This window comes from Enoplosus armatus, chromosome 15 (assembly GCF_043641665.1).
Source record: "Enoplosus armatus isolate fEnoArm2 chromosome 15, fEnoArm2.hap1, whole genome shotgun sequence".
Taxonomy (NCBI): Eukaryota; Metazoa; Chordata; class Actinopteri; order Centrarchiformes; family Enoplosidae; genus Enoplosus; species Enoplosus armatus.
This window is the reverse complement of record NC_092194.1, coordinates 19352852-19369733: the sequence shown is the minus strand read 5'-3', so window position 1 is coordinate 19369733 and position 16882 is coordinate 19352852. Positions and strand designations below refer to the sequence as shown.

At 40.3% G+C, this 16882-nt stretch overlaps 1 protein-coding gene across 1 annotated transcript; it reads left to right on the top strand.

The window, feature by feature from the left end:
• The first annotated feature begins 9018 nt into the window (after positions 1–9018).
• emx1 (empty spiracles homeobox 1) lies at positions 9019–14440 on the top strand. Its single transcript, XM_070920562.1, has 3 exons — positions 9019–9367; positions 11365–11549; positions 14273–14440. The coding sequence occupies exons 1-3, from the start codon at positions 9019–9021 to the stop codon at positions 14438–14440; spliced, it is 702 nt and encodes a 233-aa protein (XP_070776663.1).
• The last annotated feature ends 2442 nt before the right edge of the window (positions 14441–16882 follow it).

The following is a 16882-nucleotide window of genomic DNA, read 5'->3' as shown; positions in this document are numbered from 1 at the left end:
TCAGGGGCTTCAAAGAAAAACAAAGCTTAGTTTACATTAACTAATAGTTTACACTAAATATTAGAGACATGGAAACTCAGAGATAAAGATGTCAGACTCCTTTTCGTCGACTACGTTTCTACATTTCAAGACCACATTAGCAAATCTATTAGGAGAATAGTTTCATTATCAAAATGAACTGAAAGCACAAAATGGGATGAGACAATAACTGACTGTTTGCCTGTTTATAAACCTGAGGGTTTGTTAATCTGCACATTAGTATCAGAAACTGAAGACCTGATCTTCCCCTTTGACCTCTCATCTCACTGTGCCCAGTCTGAAGACGATGGAGACATGGCAAGACATTTCCTCCCGGGTTTGATCTAAGTCAGTTTACGCTTGAAGTCTGGGGCGGACTCGGGTTCCCCTCTGATTTAAGCTAAGCAAATAAATAACCAGCTGAGGGATTAGCTGGGATATCTGTAACCCGGGGTGGTAGGGGTCAGTCTGTCTCGGGGCTAGAGAGCCGGGTCTCACTGTTTAATCTGTTTAAACGGTCAATACGCCTGTTCTCACTGCTCCTCAATGGACGGGGCTCCCACACGCCCTCCCACCGTCGGCAGGTGTCCCGTCTTTGCTCTATTCAGACTCCACGTCTTTCCTTCCAGGTGGAAAGGGACTCATGCTGTCTGCCGAAGCCTGCCTGGCAGACAGGCAGAGGGATGAAACAGGAGAGAAGACAGCGTGCAGAAAGGATTGGGATGTAGCAACTGAGTCCATCAGAGCAGCTAATTGGGGTGGTCAACCTGAAGGCCCTGTCCTGTGGATAACTCATATTAAACAAAGAAAGCTGATGGGAACACAGAGCGGTGGTTTCCCGCTCTTTAGTCCTTACATGTCTTTTTCAAATACTACATTAAACATTGCAAGTTCCGACTTTTAGCTTCAAACTACTTCACTTTGTTTGACAGAAGAGCTGACGATGAATCAAGAGGTAAGTGGAGGCGTGATGCTGGTTTTCTGTGGTTACAAATGTTGGTGGTCAGTGGGATCATATGGATCTCTTATCTGTAGATTTCTATCTCCGCCTATAAACCTATTGGCAATCTGTAATCAATTAGCTTCACTGACAGATTGATTTTGAATCCGTTTACCCCTCAAACAAAGCAAGAAGCTGCCTTTGTAAGTGACCAATCAAATCTCATCAACAGGGCAACACACCGCCACACAACCAGCTGCTAGCTTTCACTTTCAATGAATCCTATCATCTGAGTGTCCTGCTAATAAATTTGTTGTGATCAGTTTTATCCTTCTAAGATTTAGTGAGCCCCTCAGATTTATCTTAGGAACCCCCAAAGGTGCTGATATCAAGCTCTATTGATAATAATCAGCATTTTCTATATGTGTTACACAGTTTTAACTGCATACCTTTTTTCTCACTTTCACTGTTTCTGTAGTTACTGCTCTCTGCTTTTATAAGGCTGCAAACTGTAATACTGTAGACTGTAATTCAGTGTGCTGATTAGTTATAAATTAAACAAACCAAATGTACTTTTGTGGAGCTCTTTGAGGGTCTCTTTTCAAAGTGCTGTGACCAAGTGGAAACTCAACCCAACAAATCCACTCTGCCAAAAAAGTCAAACCAAAGTCAAATGAGAAATTGAGCAGAAAGATGAACTGAAGTTATTTGAGTCAGATCATTTCAGCTTTTACATTCTTAATTAATCAACGATTTGCAGTGTTGGTGTATATTGGGACATCTGTATGTCTGTATTGTTTTTGCACTCAATATCAAAATACATCAAAGGCATCTGATTTCATTTTCTTCGTCCTTTGCTGACAAATTTAACTCCTCGAAACACCAAAACTGTCGGCATCAGAGGTGCTGTGAGAGGGAGAAGAGGGCTGGTAACAGTATCAAAGAGAGAAGTTTAATAAACAGTAACAGAGCTGATCTCTTCTGTCTCTTGTCCGCCACCCCCTGCCTGCTCTCCCCTGGTGTCCCCGCTCGGTCTGATTAGGGCCGAAGCGCCGCTGAAGGAGCAGAATTTGTGTAAAAACCCCGGGGAGAGCCGTTTCTGATGTGATCAGCCGGGAATCAGAACTCCCCCTCCTCTCCTCTCTCCACAGCCCAACGTAATCCCATTGAGGGAAAGAAAGAAGCAGTCAGAGGCCTGGGAAAACCTGGAGAGTCCTGGGGAGGGGAGGGGCGGGGGTCACCGGGCTCATCGTCCCAATTAGCACAGGGCACCTTAACGGCTGGAAACATGCCAGCGCTGGCTGGGTCTCTTAAGACTCTCTACAGGGTCTGAAGCTGAACTGTTACTGTCACATCTTTATTTGCTCCGACTCCTTTTGCACTTTACATCATTAGTCTGGGTGGGGGGGGGGGGCAATAAGTATTTTTTGTTTATGCACACTGTCTAGTTAGACAAGATGGTGTCTTTACTGGCTTGTAATGCATTTTCTAGAGTTGATTAGTTGAAAAAACTAATCTGCAATCATTTTGATTACTCGATTAGTCGTTTAAGTAATTTAATAAGAGAAAGGATAAAAAGTAGGTGGTTTCAGCCTCTCAGATGTGAAGGTTTCCACCTTTTCTTTGTCTGTAATGATAGTAATTTAAATACGAATGGGATAACAACTGTTCTCTGAGAAATTGTTTTTGACATTTTATAGATTATAGAATTTGGCAGATTAACTGTTAATGAAAATAGTTTAGTTGCAGCTCTAGTATTTTCAGTATTTTCAATTATGCCGTTTCTTGTTGTCTCTAAATTGTGCTGCAAGTTTGATTCTCTTGAGAATGAAAATCCCTGATTTCCCCGAGAATTTATAAATGGCAGCTGTCAGCTGAGAAACATAAAAGACAAATAACCTGCATTAACATTGTCAAGCTTTTCTGAGGCTGCTGGGTTCAGCCAGCTACGTGTTAATATAACTGTTAGAAACTGAGAGTCACCAGCTGTTACACTCAAACAATCCCAAAACATGCGAGTACAAGTCGCCAAGACCTCATGTTCAGAGAAAATACAAAAGACGACAGACTACAAGCAGCATTAATAGAGATATTCAACATTATTTTGGTCAGAAGCATATTATTAGTATTATTATTGGGTGTTTCTGCTTTACTCGGCTGTACTTTAAACACACATAAACACACCTGAAGCCTTTCAGCAGCTCTAGTCTGTGTTTTCTCCTCCCTGCATTTAAATGGTCACATGACTCAGTTCAGATGTAATGCAGCTCTGAGAAGGTGTGAAAGTTCTCATGGAGAGCAATAACCTTCAGCTCCGACTGCACTTCATTTGACCAATGCGCGTTTTTAGGGTCAGCGATTGTAAAAGAAAAAAAAAAACAATCCTCCTTTGCATTTTATTTGCAAAGGCGAGGGCCCCTCTACTCCATCTAATAGTCATTAGCTTTCATTACAAGCGTTTGAAGTAGACGCTGCTCTTTGTCTCGTCGTGAAAGGGCCGCACAATGACTTCTGACACGGGCTCTGACAAGAGGAGCTGCGGTCGTCCCGGAGAACAGACTCCTTCTCTCCCAGGAAATAGCAGTTCCTGTTCACATCGTGTTCGGCGACAGAGGACACCATGAAGCCAGTTAAAGACGCTTGGGAGGGCTGGAACCGTATCTCACCAGGAATCCGCGCAATTTATCCAACGTGCGCCTTTTACGCACACCACCCGCGAATGAAATGAAACTGTTGGATCACACCTCTATAATAGTCTAATAGTCTCTCTATGACACTCAGCACTAGGTACATTTTAACGATTTAATCTCCCAATAAAACAATTAATTCATCTCCGGTACTTAATAACAGTCTTCAAGCACATTTGTGATATTCTAATGATATTTCATCTCATATAGCGTCGACAAAATGTTCTCATACCACTTCTGTGGGGAACTGTATGTAATCTGGCTTTCAACATAGCACCAATCACGTGTTCGTAAGGTCTCAGGTTTACGCCACCGTCGATAAGTTGTTTAAAATGGACGCTCAGATATGAAAAACAACACAGATAAAGCTGAATATCTTTTCTTGATATGAACACGTATTTTTTCTCCAGGCCGTGTTAAAAGTGGGATGTTTGTTTATTCTGAGGGGGGGGGGGTGGAGGAGCGGAGCCCCGTACAGGTGGCTAAACGACCGCACTTCTCAAGCAGGTGGCACAAACGCAGCGACGTGCTACTTTTCCCATCTCGTTATAATGGGGTGAAATTTTCCAAGTATTTAAGTGGGATAGATTAGCTGAGCACACAAAGCTAATGCGAAACAAAATGGCCAATTAGTTTATTAATGAACGCAGGAGGTGAGAGGGCAAACCCTGAGTCTCAGCTGGCCTCCGAGGGTCTGGATCAGTCTGGTGCTTTTAATCAACATCAGGGAGACAGACCAGGAGACCACAGACCAGGATTCTGCATTTAAGACTGATGTCTCGATGACACCTGTCCAACAGTCACTTATAAAAAGTAATCTAATCATATCATCATATAGAAGCCGTATGTCAACACAACTAAGTAGACTGTTGCATTATAAAGCGATGCTGGTGTAGAATCATTTAATAATGATTAAAAACATTTTAGGTGACAAAATAAAAACATAATTTATATCAATTAAAATGAATTCGGATTATTTGGACTTCCTTTCCTTAACAGCATTTAGTGGTATGATGATGATGATGATGATGATATTGATCCTCTGATTTCGTCTTCACTAGACATGGCTGACAAATGTAATTGATCTTTGTCTGCAGGAAAACACAATCATATCAACATATTATGATGGCCATTAACGTCACCTAACATGCCAAAACGACTGATGGTTGTGTCAAAGGGGCTGGACTCAAAGAGCTGGTTGAGTTCATGTAGGACAAGTAACACGATGTTCATTAATAAGTCTCGTATTAACCTCCCACTTTTGTACTAAATGTTTAATCCGGGTAATAATCCTCATTATTAGAGTGCGACCTCTTGGACCGGGAACTAAACTGAAACCCACAGAGGTCAAAGGCTCATATTTACCTCTGCAGGTAATGTCTAACTCCTGGAAACATGCTCTGCCCCCATTCAACCACTAGGTGGCAGCATCGGTCTAAAAAATAGTACAATAATATATTATATGTTGGGTACAGACTGGTTCCCCTTTGTAAGGTATAGTGACAGATTATATCATGGGGGGGGGGGGGGGGGGTTAGAGGTCTTCAATTGTCTCTTTTTAAGTTCACTGGTGATGTTTCTTTGAAGTTACAAAGTACTGAAGGATTATCATGTGTTTTACCAGGAAATGAGACGCATTTCTAAACATCATCATTATAAATAGAAGTTTGGTAATACATTAATTCATGATGGAGCGATGATGTAAAGATCACATCAAAACAATCATTCCCACTATTATTTAGATTGAAGAGATTTAAAATAGTCATAAATATTTAAAAAACTATTAGGCTTTTCTTCATTCATCTGCAAAAATCCTATTTTTCTCAATCATTAATCATCAGTGAAGACACCACAATAAACACATCTTGCAGAGACAGCAGCCACTAGAGGGCAGCACCTATATTAAATCGAGGTCTCTCATCTTTGTCCCTCTTTTTCTTTGCCCCCAAAAATCAACATTGTGGATATTTGAAACGGACAATTAACAAGTAGAATGTCTTTTAATAGCATTATTTCTTTAATGCACAAACATTTTGGACAGTGGTGTGAAGTTAGATTGATTAGAGGAAACTTTAATGATGTTTGTCATAATATCTATATTATCCCCTATTAACAACAATTGTTGGTGAGCTCAGGTCAAAGTCATTTGTAACACTTTGCACATTTTTCCCAAATTGTTAGAAGACAAAAGTCAGCAGAAATCTCATATTTCTGATCACTTGATCAAGAGACTGTTTTATTTGTGGTTATATACGTGTGTTCTCAGGAGTCCCTGTAAGGCAGTATTGATACTGAGTGGATAATAGTGGTCATATATTCATTATTAGATTTTTTATTATTTACAGCTACACGTGCAAAGATGCACTACAAAAAATATGTACTTGGGGAAATCAGTGCTTGTTTTTTTTCATCAGATTTGAACATTTTTACATCATCATTTACATCCTGTGTAAATGTTCTCAGTCAGATGTTTCACATGAAGCTGTCAAGTGATACTAAAAACAATATTTTTCCCTTTCTTTACTGCATACACAAGGCGTGGCGTTTCTCTGTGGCTTTCTCCTGGAATGGTAATACTGTCTTTATGGGAAAACATGTAGTTTGGGTAAATTAACACATTATTATTTAAAGGTTGTTGTGTTTTTGTTTTATATCTATCACATAGAAATAGTGGCACTATGTTGCACTGTGGAACACCTCAAATAAAGAGGAATGTATCTGTATCTGTTAAATACAAAACTTTATCATCTTTGGCGTTAATTATTCTTTCTTTCTAGTTTACCTAATTGGCCAATGTGTAACATGCTATAACTAAACTCCGATAATTAATATATAATCTGAAGGCATTGTGTTATCCAGTGTGAACCACACAGGACATAAAATTATAACAAATCTTTTACAGGAACGTTCATGGATATCAAATGAAGATTAAGATCGCCACTAACTGCCCCACATGTCCCTAAAATACATCTCAGGATTATTAAACTACAATATTTCTATATTTCTATAAAACCTACAAAACGATATTTCCAGTGGAGACTAAGGCGCACACTCTCTGCTCTCCCCCGGAGCCTCGGGGGGAGATCAACAGCAGGTACGGAACAACGGTAGACTGCTCTGCTTTGTTTTTGTTCATGCAGAGCGATTTGGCCATCCATTAACCAGCAGCGATCAGGGTCAGCGCGTAAAGGCGCGCAGGGTTTCATCATTAAACTCAACCGCGTTTCCAACCGGCTCGGTCAGCCCTCAAGTTCCTGCTGCTGCACTTCAACCAAAAAGACGGTTTAAATATAAAATCCTGCAATAAAGAGTTAAGAGACCGAGCCCTGAAGTAGGCTGGTCGCTCCTCACTTTTCCCACAAAGACGATGGACGGTTATTCACTTGTTACAGTTGTTTTCCAGATATCTTCAACACTGTGTTGTATTTTTAATCGCTACTATGTCACTGCAGAAGGATTTACAATGTGACCGTATAACTACAACTAAATCTAGATTAAATGAGAACACTTGTATGACTGAAATGATTCAGAGGCCTGTTACATTCAGGGGCTCATCAGTCATGCAACAGAGGACACATATTTCCAGAGAAACGGGCACACCAAGTAAACACATGCAGAGTTTTATCTGTCCACACAATCTGTACAACGATTACTGTTTTGTTTTGTTTAAAGATCATATTAAAGATAAGAAAAAGAGAAATAAGGAGCTTTTTGGACACCGACCCATTCACGGAACCTACCGCCGTCTTTAGGAGCCTTTAGCTCTAAACACCTAATCAACAACTTGTTTTACCTCATAATTTCCATCGGTAATGATTTTCTAATGCAACCTCGATGCAAACGAGCGTATTAAGAGGATAATTATTAACTTGGTTAGTGCAGGTTAGTGATGGAGGCTGCGCGCCTGTGATGACGGTTACAGGCTGAACTGCTGCTTTCTCCCGCAGGACGCCGTGCTGCTGAAGTCTCCTCAAAGAGGACAAACCGAGCGCCATTTTCTGAAAAGTGGGCATGAGTGGAGTCATTCTCTCCATAACGGCGGACTGATGCGCCTTATTTAGTCTGTTAGACATTCATAAACCCCTGAAACTAAAAGTCTAATCACCCGCCATTACTTCTTCTTTAATTGATGCATTTGAAAAGCCTGAAGGGCAGTTTGCTTCCGTGTCTTTAGCAAAAGTATAATCTGCATATCATCCTTTCAAATTATGTATCAATTAAGTGAATAAAAGGAAAGACATATTACTCAAGTGCATTATTATTATTATTATTATTATTATTATTGTTACATTATTATGATACTGGGTTATATAAACTATATTGATGTTAATTTATAGCACACACATTTATTATGTAGGCTACAAAAAAACAGAAAGAAACTATACAAAATTAAAATCACACAATTAAGCGTTAAAATATCAATGAATATTACCAATGTGTCTTTCTGACTGCAGAAGCTGTTTGCGTGGGTGAAAGAAGATAACAATGACATTTCCCTTGATCTGAATGTGAACCTGGTTCAGTGGAGAGGAGAGATTGCTATCGCTGGCCGGTCCAACATGTTGTTTTCGATGCAAATTATAGCTGTGAAATATCGGCTGTGATAGTCAAGAACAACCGAGCGGACACGTAAAATAACAATCAAACTACTGCCCACATTTCACAGAGATCTCATCGCTCATTTCAGAACAAATGAAAACAACAAACAACAGTTTCAACGCTGTTTCATGAGGGAGAAAAACGTCTCAACGTTATTAAAACAACTAAACGCATTCACTGTGAAAAGGGTCGTTTCCATGAGACATTTTCTCTGATAAAGTTTACATTTCTTGACTTCCACTTCTAAAGAATCCCTGATGGTTGAACCCGCACTGAAACAAGTTCCCCCACCCCCACCGGCAGATTGTTTCCCTTCAGAAAAAACAGATATTAAGGCTAAACAGGAACCACAATGACCCAATAATTGGAGCGCACACGTTTCTCAGCGTGCCTCTGTAACTAAGCTCCCCCGGTCTTCTGTGATCTGTGGAGCAGGTACTTGAGGAGACCTATTGGCAGGTGCTCTGGTCCAATCAGCTCTCTCCCTGCCAGCGTCAAGCCACACTGAAGGTTGGCGGCGCTTTACTTGGTGCGCACTTGTGCACAGAAACCCTCTGAGTGCGCACAGACTCCATGGATCAGGCCAATTTGCAGCACTGTTGAGTTTTTTTTAGCAGCATCTCCACTGGACAAGCTTGAGTAGGCAAAGCCCCCCCAACGCCCCTCCATCTTTGGTCATGACGCATCTCTGAGAGGGACACTATCTTTTCCAGCAAGAGGAAGGAAAAAGACTGACCACTTTCTTTTGGTATTGGTTTCTATTTCTATCAAGAGATGATGTTTCCGTCTGCAGGCAAGCGCTGCTTCACGATAGAGTCCCTGGTCGCCAAAGAGAGCCCTCTAACCGCCGAGGATCCCATCCGTCCGACGGCTTTAAGTTACTCCAACCCGACGACAGATGCCTTAATGAACAGTTACCAGGTTCCACCGGCCAGGTCCCTCTATCAGAGCCCGGACCTGATGTTCCCAGAGACAGTAAACCACCCCTCCCTCACCGTGGCTCCTCACCAGCTCGGAGCCTCCCACCTTCAGCATCCGCACTTCTTCGGGACGCAACACCGAGACCCGCTCAACTTCTACCCCTGGGTCCTACGGAACAGGTTTTTCGGACACAGATTTCAAGGTAAGTGAAGTGGCGCTGGTGCAAATAGGGCATTCAAATATGATGGAACGGATTTTTATTTCACTGAAACATCACACTCCTGCACAACCCAGTTTGATGTCTACAATTATTTACGCCTAAAACTAAAGGAAACAACAGGCCTTTCTGGACACACCATGCTGAATAATCTATTTGGATACCGCCTGGCAAAATGCATAAGGTGTGTGCGTGTTTGCATTATTCAAAATAAACTAACAGTATTTCATAGAGGCTATAAAAGCGTGCTTCAATCTTTGCTTTTGAGAGGTTTCCATATTTTAACGAGATGGCACATACTTGCACATGACGTTTGAACACGATATGACTGTCAATATAGATAACATACAGATAACATTACCGACAAGGCCGGCGAGCTTTTCAGCAGGCTGCTCTCATATATTCCCACTCTCATTCGCCCTGCAGCTACTCTCAGAAAACCACAGCCTGGAGAAGATAAGCACTGACGTTGATTTTTTTTTTTCCATACAAGAAAACTCGCCTTAGGTCAGGCTGCAGTGTTTTTCATTTTCATTCTGAAAATCTGGCACAACAGCCAAAAATCCAGGATAATAATTTCAGTATAATGAGAATAGAAAGGCAAATCAGAAGAGAACCCTGTCCAGGTATCAGCAGCAGAGGATTTCAACACAGCCTGCAGCGATTTCTTTACCAGACAACCTTCAGCGCAATTGTGCACGAACTATTACCCAATTATGGCACGTTTATACCGTGTGAGACAAATTATACTTTTATTTTAATATTGCTTTTTATTGCATTCCTAAAAGTCTGAACAGAAAATGTATTTTATAATAAAGACAGAATAATGCAATATTCATTAATATCCCATAATGATCTCCAGTTGGGATACAAGATGACAGAAACAAAGAGAAGAAAGTTAAAATAATTAGCCTAAAAATATATTTTTTTAAATGTCACCATCAACAGAGAAAGAAAACGAGTTTACTGTATGACAAAATCAAAGAGATTTATTTTAACCACAAAACAATCATCTAATCTTCTCAGAATATTTTCATTTTCAGCTTTTACACCTTTCTGACAAAATATTGGAAAAATAATGCCGCCCACACAACACACAATATCAAACTTTCAATCAGTAGAATAAAATTGTTTATATAGAAGATTTGTCATCTGATGTCCATTTTCTATGAAACTAGAACCGAGTTGTGCACGGAGGTCATTTATGTTTGGTTAATATATTTGAATTAGTTTTAAGACTCATCGGCCAACTTACACCCATAATAATCATAGTAAAAAAAAATAAAGAGTTAGGTCTACAAAATGTTTATTATCAGGCATTTGTTTTGCAAAGAAAAATTTGGAAAGGCTGTCCGTCCCCATACGCGATGTCCACATGGGGTTATAGACCTTAATTATTACACAATACACTATTACATTCCACTGTGATTCTACCATATATGATCACATGTGACAAATAAACTTGAAAAACTTGATTTTCTATGTACGTTAAAGAACCATATTAAAATGCATGATTTTGCAGCAGGCTAATGCAAAAAGAGAAGCGGAAGAAAAGGAACAATTGATGGAAACACGCTGGCAGCTTTGTTAAAACCGCTGGTAGGGTGTCGGTTCAGGTAGGCCTTTTAAAAAAAAATGGGAATTTGACAAAAACATTTATTTACCGGCAAATAGTTAATGTCAGGTAAATTGTATTATTATGGCGTTTTTATTATTATTATTATTATTATTCTATAATGTTAATAATAGTTCAATATTTCTGAACATATTCAAAGTTTTTCTTGACCTTTGCTTCCCATTATCATGATAATGACAACTCCAGTATAATTTGTTCACACTTTGCAGTAGAGCAGGCCTGTTAACACAGTTAACACAGGTTCAACACGCTGACTGACCGTCCACTCCAAATGAGGTGTTAGAATTACGTTACCTCTGCCAGCCGCAGCTGACGGCCCTTGTTGTTCCTTTGATTTCGGTGTCAGGTAATGATGTGTCCCAGGACAGCATGCTCCTCCACGGTCCTTTTGCCAGAAAACCCAAACGCATCCGGACAGCCTTCTCGCCCTCCCAGCTCCTCCGCCTGGAAAGAGCCTTCGAGAAGAACCACTACGTCGTAGGAGCCGAGAGGAAGCAGTTGGCGAACAGCCTGAGTTTATCTGAAACACAGGTAGGCTAATGTTATGCTAGCATCTACTGCGTGGATGTTAGCTTGTTTGATGTTTGGATTCCTCTATCAAATCAAACACGGCTGAATTTTCACTTACTAATTGTTTTAAAAAAAATAAGAAGTTGACCCTTAAAGCGCTATAACTGTCTCATTGTCGACCCTTTCTGCTCTTATCTTTACTTCGTTAGCTTCCTGAAAATAGCATTTCTTTTGCTACATCATTTTCCGTTACATTACAGAATCGAACGGTTGGCGCTCACTCTGTTGTCAAATATCGCGATAACTCAAACAAACAAAAAAATTGTACAATAAAACCAAAACGTTGGGAATATTTGCAGACTCCGAAAGTTATCCTAAATATTCTGCCTTTTCTGCGGTGCAAAAGGACGATGAATGTGGGCTACTATATCTGGTTGAAACAAAATAGTGGGTGGATGTGTTAAATATTTGGTGGATAATTAAACTTTAGATATATTTAGCTCAGGATAAATATATCCAAATAAAGCCGAATGATCCCCGAACTATTACATTATTCCTAAAACAGTTTACACCTGGGGTAACAAGGCCAGATGGAAATATCACTGAAAATGAAAGTTAGTTTATAGCTTAAATGAGGTTAGGTTAACTCCCTATACTGTAATGTCACTAATAATAATAATAATAATAATAATAATAAGCATCACTTCAATTTAAAGCAGAACAAATATAGATTACAAACTTAATTGAAGTATGTTTTGAACTGATCTGTATGGCCTGTTAATTTAGGTGTTACATTGACTACCTTGGTTTGAAATATGGGTTAGTTGTTATTCACATGTAAGGAATAATCTGAATATAGGCTGCTATGTTGCTAAATATGAGTCTACTAAACATGACGGAGGAAATTTGCATTTTGGCTATGATGATGAGACCTTTTATCATATCATATGACATTTGTTAGACCCACAGTTTGCAACACAGTGCTGAGAATTGCTGCTAATACATGCAGAATCTGCTGTAAAACTTTCTTGAATAAATCAGTGCAATCCAATTTGAATAATTCCCTTCCCCCAACCCACATGAGACATGGCTTAGTCAGTATAAGTGTCTCTTAAAGGTGTTTAATTCATGCATGCTATAGGATAAAGGAGTAAATATTATTGATGGTTATGTTTAATGAGCCCACATTATCTGAGTGTCAATTAGGCCTAATAGGCAATATAAAGAGAGGTTTCCTGAGTCAGCTATATGGATAAATGCTGCTTGCAAGTTTAGGTTTCGTGTCAGTCAATAGGAGGCTTGCAATTAAGCACCAATTGCATTATGCAAATTATGACGGAAGTGAACTGAATATTAATTAACACACTCAATTTCTGTTTGGTCTTGGGTTAAAGTGTGTACTGTAATAGCATAAAAACAAAAGCAATGAGCAGAACAAAGGACAGTAACAGCTACTTATATCATCCAACTGAATGATAACATGATTGATCTCACAAATCTGATGCAACCATCTGTTTTCTGCTTCTTTAGAGTGAACACTTATGGACCCATATATAAACATTAAGGTAGTCAGTAGACTGATCAAGTCCCTGGGGCATTATTATTCAATATCACCCTCAGCAGGTATAGGAATATATTCAAACTGCGTGATTTAAATTCATTTATTATATTCTGTTCTTCTGAGCTGCCTCCACTTTAAACAAATGAACAAAAATACTACCAACCAGTTAGCCTGAAGCCTAGTGAAAGTCAAGAAGTAAGAGAGGAGGTAACTATATGAGCGTGAGTGTTGTCATTTAAAAAAATACATCCTGGCCAGGGTTAGACAGCCGAGCTCATGTTCCAAGGCCATATAGCGACATTAGTCAGCCAGGAAGCTATTTAGCCCGTTGACCTCTCCCATACATTAATACCATGCTCAGTTACGAATGCAAAGAGAAGTTGTTGGGTTTTTTTAATCAGAGAGCATTTTGCAAAGGGGATGCTGGGGTGACATGATGCAGAGGGGGACATTTCAAAAGTATAAAGCAGTGGAGGATCAGTGAGGGAGACAAAAGCAGTTTTACTGTTACTGACTACTGTTTGATATAATGGTAGAAAGTGAAGCTATATACATTCCTTTCATTTTTAAACAGAATAGAAACTGTGGCATGGAGTGTGAAAGTCATTTTTCATTTTATTTTGCCTTTAAGTGTCTGCTATACCAACAGGTATGTAATAGCAGTCATAGAAGGAAAGGTAGAGCCGAAACAATCAGCCAAGGAATTAGTCAAACGACAGAAACCTGACAACTATTTTGACAATCAATTAATAGTTTAAACAGTTTTTTCAACATTTTCTTTTGCTGCTTTTCTCTGTTTTAAAACATTGTACACTGAATATCTTTGGGTTTTGGATGGTTGGTGAGAGAGAAAACCAAAGGCATATAAAAGATGTCACCTTGAACTTTAGGAAATTGTGCATTTTCTTTTACATTTTATAGACCAAGCGTTTCATCCATTAATTGAGAAAAAACAGATAATGAAAAGAATTGTTAGTTGCAGCCTCGATGTTATTGAAAACATTAATGATGTTTAGCTGTTATTTATTAGCTATACTCGTGTCTGAATGCCCCGTGTCAACTTTGAGAAAAGTCTTTTGCATACGGTGTATGACTTTGACCTCCTGAGCCTCTCTGAAATCACACTACGGTCTTCTTAACAATGTGCATCGTCATCCTTTAACCTGATTATTTTCGTGTCCAGGTGAAGGTGTGGTTCCAGAACCGGCGGACCAAGTACAAGCGACAGAAGCTGGAGGAGGAGGGACCAGACAGCCAGCAGAAGAAGAAGGGAAACCACCACATCAACAGATGGCGCATCGCCACCAAGCAGTCCAGCTCCGAGGACATTGACGTGACCTCAGAGGACTAAAACCATCGTCCAACCTCCGACAATGCTGCCCTAAACCCTGCGTCCCCTTCTGACGCATCAGAGGACCAACACTATTTATTATGTAATATTATTAAGTATAATTAGACACATTAGAGGAAGACACAAGGACTAAATATGTGATCACCACACATCTCGTCATCGAGGTGCTATACTCAGTGACACTGGAGAAAAAAACATCTTATTTAATGACATCCACCCTGAATGTCTCTGGATGAGGAACGATCCTTCCATTATTTAATGATCTTTGGTGTGTGATGACCAAAGATGAAGAGAAACAACGTCAACCTCTATCATAGTGTTTGTTTTTTTGTGTGTGTTTTTTTTGTTGTACATAGGCCACTTATAAAAGGTTGCTTTTGGAAGAAGCTATTTGTTTCATTAAAGCTGTTTTTACCACCTGCTTAGGTCATTAACACCTCATTGCTCACCCCACCCACTCCGCCACCTGTGTACCATGTTAATTTAAATTTCTCCTCAATGACGAGAACATGTTGTCGCACACTTTTAATCCACCCGGTGAGTCGGAGAATGGGCTGGTGGCTGGCCAGAAGAACAAAGCAGGAAATGAACCATGTGTCAGAAGTGAAGATTCACATTTGTCACTTGCGGCATGATTTTATTTTCACTGGTGACTTGAGAGCCATTCCAGCGCTCTGTTATCCTCATGAAGATTCTCCACAGAGAGGCGATTCATGACCAGCTGTGCGTGACTCTGGGACAGATGAGAAGCTGCAGAGACCTCTGGTGTTAAGGGCGAGTTGTGCCACATAATAAAAGCAAGGTCACCGCTTTGTGCTTCTTCTGCCATGCCACATTTGTCAGAGTGGGGTGATGGACGACATATCAGCTTGTTGAATGTCTGCAGATTTCATTAAGCGCTGTGTGTAGTAAACATATATGAGAACATACCTTTCATGCAAAACGTGTAATTACAAAAAGATGTTTTAGAAATAAAAACAAAAGCTATTTCTCTGATGAGAAATGTAATGTTTTTGTGGAATTCAGGTGCTCGCTTCATCATCGTGTCAACCAGGCTGGAGAGTCTGCAGGTTTTCCTTTCAACCAGCCATTACAGCTGCACATTTCACTCATTACCTCCTCTCCAGCTGAAGGTGCATGCGTAAATCAGTGTGAAACACGCTGCTGCAGTGTTTGATTGGAATGAAAACCTGCAGACACTCGGGTCTCCATGGCACATGACGTATTGAACAGTTCAAATAAATACGGATTTTCCATTTTCATTTTTTTTATGCTTTCAACTACAGCTAAAATATCCCTCCCCCAAAAAAAGTGAACATTAGGAATTATATAAATGTGTTTCATGCCACCCCCAAAACCCCTTAACAGGTGTCTCTTATGTTGGGAACCACTGATCGAGACAGAGGTGTCAGGAATGTGGCAGGACAGTTGCACAGGTGTCAGGTGTGTTACCTATCGGCCGGTATTTCCTCTGAACTCCAGCAGAAGGGGGACACAGGAATAATTCCCATCCAGAGGGTCCAACCTCTGAAAAAAATGAGGGAAAGTCTTTACTATTGTGCGGCGGCCCTTTCACCAAACCACCTCAGTAATCACTTGTCAAAAGAAACGGAAGGAATCTCCTCTTAATGACCCCGAGGCTTTAGAGATGAGCCCTGACGTCTGACCCTGATGCCTTGTTTTGTAAGCTAAGAAACAGAGAGACAGCAAGGAACAGGGGGGGAGGCGGGAAAGTAAAATACACTGCAGTAGCCTCACCTTTTTACAAAGGCGCACAACATGTCAGACATCTGTAGTTGCAAAAGGGGCCACATGCCTTGTTTTGAGTTTCCAGGATATCCTATACTCACTGCAGGTGCAAATTCATGTTAAAAGCGATTCAGCATTCCTTATTGTCCAAATAAACAGCAAAGGTGCATTTTAACCAGTACAGCAGCTCACCCTGACACTCAAAGCACTGTAAGCGTCTGTGTTTAAGGCCAATCACATCTTGGTTAGCTAAAAGGTCAGAACAATTAAAGGGTTAAAGCTGCACCTCTCAGTTGTCTGTTCGGAAAACAATTAAAGGGAAAATCACGCCTGTCTCTCTAAACGCTGCATCTCCTGTCGCCTGAGTCAGCAGAGAGGAGAGTTCAGAATGAACCACGGTGAAAAACAAGTCTCTCCAGAGGAGTAGCTGCGAGGTGGGGGAAGGAGCCACCAGATCCCTGCTGCTGCTGCTGCTGCTGCAAAGGTGTTGAAAGTGAACTGGGACACAACGACTGGTTTAATCATTGTTTGAATACTTGTTTTCTGTGGGATGACTGAAGCCTTCTACTCTCTCAGCTAACACTACACATTACATGTGTTTTATTGTTGGTTATAAAGTTGCATGTTGAGTGATAAATAATGCAGTGTAGTCACAGTTGTCACATTGCATCAGTAAGCACACTGAATTACAAA

What these genes read in the sequence shown, in the direction of transcription:
- emx1 (XM_070920562.1), top strand. Translation starts at nt 9,019, where the DNA reads ATGATGTTTCCGTCTGCAGGCAAGCGCTGCTTCACGATAGAGTCCCTG. An exon ending in TTTCGGACACAGATTTCAAG is followed by an intron (nt 9,368 to 11,364) that starts GTAAGTGAAGTG and finishes TTTCGGTGTCAG; the next exon opens with GTAATGATGTGTCCCAGGAC. An exon ending in TGAGTTTATCTGAAACACAG is followed by an intron (nt 11,550 to 14,272) that starts GTAGGCTAATGT and finishes TTTCGTGTCCAG; the next exon opens with GTGAAGGTGTGGTTCCAGAA.